General features: G+C 42.4%; 1 protein-coding gene across 1 annotated transcript; it reads left to right on the top strand.

The window, feature by feature from the left end:
* Positions 1-5,192: 5,192 nt before the first annotated feature.
* On the top strand, positions 5,193-5,648 carry LOC121800908. The gene has a single exon (XM_042200398.1). It carries the CDS (start codon positions 5,193-5,195, stop codon positions 5,646-5,648), a length of 456 nt encoding a protein of 151 aa, XP_042056332.1.
* Positions 5,649-7,115: the final 1,467 nt, after the last annotated feature.

A 7,115-nucleotide genomic window follows, 5' to 3' on the forward strand; every position in this document is an offset into this window, starting at 1 on the left:
AAAAGATAAATCAAGCATGTATTAACGCAATCAAATCAAACAAGGCTTATTAGTGCACTTTCATTACTAACTAGTGGAACACCTTGAATTCATGCACTCACATGTGGCAAACTTCCAAAAATGGGAAGTGTTCTCTCACTCTCAAACTGTATAAGGTAAAGTATTTAAGCACTCAAATCATGCATCATGCGAAGTTTACCATAGGCTTGCTCAAAGTCTAATCCCTCATCTATTATATGTGATTAAGAATCAAAAGTCCCAAAGGTCTTTATTTTTGGTTCTAATGTAGGCTCTTTGGTAGGTAAGAAATATTTGGCTAAAAAGTGGCTAAAATAAAAATCCCAAGTAGAGTAAAATAAACTTCACTTTTCTTATAAACCCAAGACACTTTTTCTAACCTTACTTTTATTTTCTTTTCTTACATATTTCTAGATTAAGCACACTTTTGAATTTTTTTATTTCACATTAAGCACACTACTTTTCACTTTTCACAATTTCCCTTTATCTCTCCAATTTCTTTAAAATAAAAACTATACTAACTCAAGTAATTGTCCTCATTGATTTGGCTTCCAAAGAAAAGGCTTAAAGGCTCAACATTGGCTCCAAAAGGATAAAGAATAGTTTTTGAAAATGGTCAAATTTTGGATATAAAAAGTAGCTATAAAAAGTAGCTATAAAAAGTTCTAGAAACATGTACATGAATGCAGATAAATCACACATGAAAGAAATTAAGGCTCAAATCTCACAAGGTATAGGCATGATTCAAGGCGAACAAGCAACTCACTAATTATGCACCTTTTAACCAAACCATCAAATCAAAACGTCAAGCCATACTTGATCAAAGAAGAAAGAAGCTCATATCATTGGCAACTCGGTCTAATATGTCCCTAAACATGCGTGTTTCTAAGTTCTTCATGCTAAGTTCATGACAAGGATTCAACTTTGGGAATTTTCAAAAATAAAAAATAAAAACAAACATAAAAAACCTAAGCTCACGGTTCATCACTTCATCCCCCCAAACGTATGTACAACAAAGTGTAAAATAAGTTTGTAGAGTCGGTAGGGACGTGAGTAGACTAAGGAAAGCAGTAAAGATACCTTGAAATTTTTCGCGTAGAGGTTGGATGGGCGAAAGTTCGAAAAATTTGCGGCTGGGCACTGTGGTCAGCCAGCGGGCCGCTGCGGACAGCGGTCGTTGGGCAGAGTCCAGAGATTTTCTGTGCGTTCCCAGCGAGCCGCAGCGCAAGCGCCATCGGTCGATGGGAAAGGTCCAGTACCTGTGAAAAACTTCAAAAACAAAAAGAAAATTCAAACTCTAAAAAGAGTACCAAATAACAGGCAAACAAGGGTTCCCCCAAACTTGCACTCAACTAAGCATGCATCACAATCGACAAATATGTGCAAGTTTGTATCAAATAAGCATCCTAAATTGTAGCATGTGATCATGTAAAACAAAACCAACAATTTAGAACACTAAAAATCCACCCCCCAACGTGAATTCACCCCCCATGCAGAGACGTATTAACATAATCAACATAAATCAACAATCTCTACGACTACACATGCATTGCAATTCAAGGAAGTAATAATAGCATCACAATGCTATGAACATGATTGCAATATATAAACAATTAAGAACAAGACGGAATTCACCAACAACAACCAACAAATCACCACCATATGCAAAATCTAACCATGAAAAATAAGTAAAAGCATCATCACACTCATCCCCCAAACTAAAGCATGATATTCAACCGAACAATTCATCAAGAATGAACAGAATCCATGGAAGAATTCAAACAAAACTCAGAAATTAAGTGTAGGATTCGTACCTTGAGTTGGAGAGAAAATGAAAGCTTGAAATTCGGAATGGAATGAGAGAATGAGAGTATGGGTGTGTGAATTTGCTAATGTTTTATAGTTGGGGTCGTGTGCTAGGGAGAATTGGAGAAGATGGTATAAATAAGGAGAGAAAACTCACCCTATATAGGTAAAATCGCGTCTCTGACCTCTCCGTGGAGACCGCTACGCAACGTGCAGTGACCGCTGCGCGTGTTGTAAAAACGGTGCCTCTCCAACGGGCCACTGCGGCCAGCACAGCGACCGCTACAGCCTGCCCTAGGCCCGCCCTAGGGCCCAACCTGCTCCTGCACACTGAAAAACTTGGCAGCGGTCGCTACAATTATATTTTTATAATTTTAATTTTTTAATTTTTTTTAATGTGCACAGAAAATGCACGAAAATTAAAGGAAAAACAGTAAACGAAAATAAAAAAATAAAGGATAAACAAGTTGGGTTGCCTCCCAACAAGCGCCTTTGTTTAGAGTCGTTGGCTCGACTTGAAGTTGCCCAACTAAGTGGGCGGATCAACAACCCTAGTGCTGAAAACCACGAACTGGATCATTTTGTTACCAATTTTTCTCCACCACTTGTATTTCCCATTCGAGGTCTTGATCACGAAGACTTCGGGGTCGACTGGAACTTGAGGCTTCTTCTTGGCCTTCTTCTTCTTCTTGGCCTTCTCCTGAAAGGGAGGTTTAGCTTGGTTAGGCGTATTCTTTTTAGGAGATTGAGGAGGAGTATGAACAATAAATATAGAAGGGTTAGAAGAATCCTCCCTTTCAAATGGCTTATAAGGCTTAGACGTGTCGTTCATCATGACCGCCCAGCATTCGCGCTCCATTCTTGCTTATTGCGCCTCTTCATACTTAAGCATTTCGCTCTCAATCTTGTAGGTGAAGCGACTGTAGTTGTCACTAATCGTGATCTCGCCTCTACCTATATCAATAAGAGCTTTGCATGTGGCTAGAAAATCTCTACCTAAGATTAAATGTACATTCTTATCTACTTTCATATCAAGAAAAATGAAGTCGGAAGGGAAGATGAAATCATCTACCTTTACCAACACATCGTCAATCATGCCCTCGGTCTTGATTGCCGAGTTGTCGGCCAACCTTATGATCACATCTGACGTCTTGAGAGGTCCGATGTTGAGCTTTTCATAGTACTTTACTGACATGATGTTGATACTGGCTCCCAAGTCACAAAGAGCCTTGTCTATTTTTCCTTCTCCAATTGAGGACCTAATGATGAATTGACCGGGATCCCTTTGCTTTCACGGCCCTCTCCCGTTGAATGATCTCGCTGCAATGATGCGGCAACTTAAGGTCGGCTTTAGTAGGTTTCTTTTTTCTCATCACGGTCTCCCTTAGTAGCTTCGCGTACCTAGGTATCTCCTGCAACGAGAGGGATGTTAGTATAGACCTTACAAAACATATTTACAAAGTGCTTGAACTGCTCTTCAAGCTTGAACTTCTTCTTCGGCTAGAAAGGGAGTACAATCCCGTTGTGCCGCACGAGCTCCTTTTTGGCGGGCGCCTCTGGCTCTTCAGTGGCGGGCCGCTACGGTGTGTGCAGCGGTCCGCTAGGCATCGGGCAGATTCCAGACTGTGCCCCAGTAGCGGCCCGCTGCGAAGTGTGCGGCGGTCCGCTGGGCATCAGGCAGTCCCCAGATTTTGTTCCAGAGGTGATGCCTTCGTCCTTCTTCTGCTTGGCAACCCACTTTTTGTTTATGTCCGCCACTCGTGCTGCTGCCTTTGCCTTGTCTTCCTCAATCTTCTTGTGGACATGGTCCATTTGAGTTTTGATGTTCTAGACGGCAGTGGCAATAGTGTTTATTCCTTGCTCGAGATTGTTCAACCTTACTTCAACAACCCCAATCTTGGTGTCATTGATCTTCCAATCTTGCACTAGCACTTCCAAAATCTTCATAATTCCTTGGTCATACTTCTGCTCCTTCTTGATAGGCTCAACTACTCCACCTTTGCTAACATTAAATCCTGCGGGGGGTTGCAAGAAATTATTATTAGAATAAGAAAGGTTAGGATGATGCTAGTTCCCATTATAATTATTGAAATTACCGCCCCCTGGTTAAGCGATAATTGTTGTTGTAACCCCTATTGGGACCGCCTCCTTGTTGTACGTAGTTGATGTCTTCTTTAGGAGTGGGAGGAGCGTCGGGTTTGGTGACCGCAATGACGGAGGTCAGTGGGGTCGGATCCTCTCTTCTAGACGTGTCCATTTGGTCAACCCAAACTCTAAGCTCGGCCAATTCCTTAACAAAAGAACTATCTTCTGTCTCCTCTATGGCCGCTACTCTTCTTGAGCTGTGCTTCTCTTTTTACCACCCTCTGCTATTGGTGGCGAACTTCTCTATCACCGCCATGGCATCCGGTCCACTCTTCCTTAAGAATCCCCCATTGGCCCTTGACTCCAACGTAGCACAAATTTTTTTATTAAAGCCATTATATAGGATCCCTACCTGATGGTCCACGGTGAAACCGTGGTTGGGGCACTTGCGGAGTAGGCCTTTGAAACGATAGACCGCCTCATAGAGGGGCTCGTCGTGGCCTTGCATGAATTGGAAGATCTCACTCTTGAGCTTCAATATTGTGCCTGGCGGGTAGTATTTGTCGAGGAAGGCAGCCACTATATCCTTCCACGTGGAGACTTGCTCTTTGGGCAGACACTCAAACCACTCTTTAGCAGAATCAATTAAAGAAAAAGGAAAGAGTCTTACCCTTATGGCGTCGTCATCGACACCATTTAACCTTAGAGTGTTTGCAATTTCCATGAACTTCGAGAGGTGGCGGTTGGCATCTTCTATGGCCCTGCCTGCAAAAGGAAATTGCCCAACCCTTTGAATAAGAGGCATTCGCAGCTCAAAATTGTTAGCATCAACACGAGGGCCTTCGGGAAAAGTAATCATATTCCTGTGATTGAACATGTGCATCACGGGCACTATCTCCTTATCCTTCTTTTCTTGCGCCTCGCGGGCAGCCCTTTCTGCCTTCTCTCATCCATCAAAAGCTTAACCTTGGCTGGAAGCCTCTCTAACTCGGTTCTGTCTCCCATTGATCCTTGCTCACTTCTTATTTTCCTACGGGTCCTTTCAAGCTCGGGATCGAGCGGTTCTAAGATGTTCTTCCCAGAACGCGTTCGCATACACAACTTGAAAGAAACAAAACAAAAACAAATTAAACAAAAATTAAAAACAGAAAGCAATTAAAATCCAAAGTAGTAAAATTATCCGTTTGAAGATATCAATCCCAAAGTGAATTATCTTCCCTGGCAACGGCGCCAAAAATTTGATGCACTTTTTATTAGCACTATAAATACCTTCTGCAGCCCTCATGGTCCTATGGCATCCCCCTGATGCACCTTGGGTGAATCTGAACACTAATGGAGCCTTCTCTGCATCGACACTGGAAGCGGGGGAGGGAGGATTGGTCCGTGGTTCTGATGGAGAACATCTGCGGGCCTTCTGTGCTCCGGTAGCTGCATCATCGAGCTTTGAGGCGGAGCTTCTGGCTCTGATTCGAGGTTTGGAGATGGCTATGGAGCTTTCTACTCACATTTGGATAGAGCTGGACTCAGCGGCTCTGGTTAGTTTGTTGTCATCTGGACACCTTGGCTCTGCAGATCTTAGACATCATATGGCTTTGATCCGTAGTATGACATCTCAGCGGCAGGTTCGATTCTCACACATCTACAGAGAAGGGAACCGGGCCGCTGACTTTCTGGCAGGTAGGGGGGTCATACCCCTGCCCTTAAATACTTTGATTCAATCTCTGCGCCTCGGTACCTGAAGGCACTAGTTAGGATGGACCAGCTGGGATATCCTAACTTCCGTTTCCGACGTGGAGATGTGGGTTGAACTTGTTCTCATGTTGATTTGCTTTACTTTATATTCGTCTTTTCCTTTTGTTTATTTAGCCCATCCTTCCTTCTTGATAGCATGGAGGATCCCGGCTTGTGGGACCTCTGGTTTGCATTTTCATGTTCTTGTTTTGGATCTTAGTCACTTTTGGGCTAAGACCAGGTTTTAAGAACATTACATTTTAATCGTATTCACGGGTTGGGGGTCTGCCTAAACCTCCCGCCCACAAAGGGCGTTTTTTATTAAAAATAAGTATACAAAGTAGGAATAGTATAGCTAAAGGTTAGTACCGGATATCGATTATGGGTAAAACAAACACAGACTGTCTATCTTCTACTAAAACTCAATTACTATTTGGAAAACTGAAAGTTTTGGGAATTTTTGAAAACAAAGAAACAACTAATTGCAAATAAATCACGGAGATAAAAGTATAGAGATAAGGGTATTCCAGGGATGTGCTTTCACAATTATGGTTATACAAATTCCAAATACAACACCCTAGCACAGTTCTTACTTTGATAGAACGAGTCTCCTAGTTTATGCTCATGCGATGCGAACGATGATTACAAACATTAGGGTTGTCAATCCTAAATACGTAACTTCTAGAAGCTCCTAAGACCCTTGAAAAGTCCTCACTCTCAATTAACAGTGCCGTTTTAAAGGAAGCTAATTGTAGTGTCTATTAAGTGGATCTAACTCGCCAACCTCATCTCACGATTATGTAGCAAGTTATATTAATTCATCACTGAATGTGTCACTCAACCTTGAAGCATTATCCATTAACTTAAGGAAGAAACAAAGTAAAGATCAAACGGATGTTAAATAGAAATAGGAATTGTATAAACCAATAAAAGTTACACATGATAGAATAAACTAAAAACATAGATTGAAGGAAAGACAATGAAAGCATAAGAACTAAAGCAATAAAACCCAAAGGTTGAATCCTTGTAGCCTTGATGATCTTGATTCTTTCTTCAACTCTTTGCACAATGAAGCATTCTAACTTTTAAGCTCTGGAAATATTAGGCAAAGAGAACATCTTCTTTTGATGACGCTTTGCGGGCTATTTATAGGGGAAAAATCGCCCCTCATCATATAAGGAAAAGGGTTGCAAATATGGTAAATCTTGGAGAGAAAGTAGGGCAAATTCTGCTCGCCGCTTTTTCCCAGCGGGCCACTGCACCTTGGCCAGCGGTCGCTGTGGGTTGGTCTGAGTCTTCTGACCTTTGGCTGGCGGTCGCTGCACTTGTTTCAGCGGTCGCTAGCCATCATTCTATAACTCTCTGGACTCTCGGTAGCGGTCGCCATGCATTCTCCAGCGGTTGCTGGGCGTGTCTTGATTTCATGCACAACTTGCCCAGAGCGGGCCGCTACTGGCTTAGCGGTCGTTGGGCGC

Source organism: Salvia splendens, chromosome 4 (assembly GCF_004379255.2).
Source record: "Salvia splendens isolate huo1 chromosome 4, SspV2, whole genome shotgun sequence".
NCBI lineage: Eukaryota > Viridiplantae > Streptophyta > Magnoliopsida > Lamiales > Lamiaceae > Salvia > Salvia splendens.

Excerpts from the sequence above, each read along its gene's own strand:
- LOC121800908 (XM_042200398.1), top strand. The coding sequence starts at position 5,193 with ATGGTCCTATGGCATCCCCCTGATGCACCTTGGGTGAATCTGAACACT.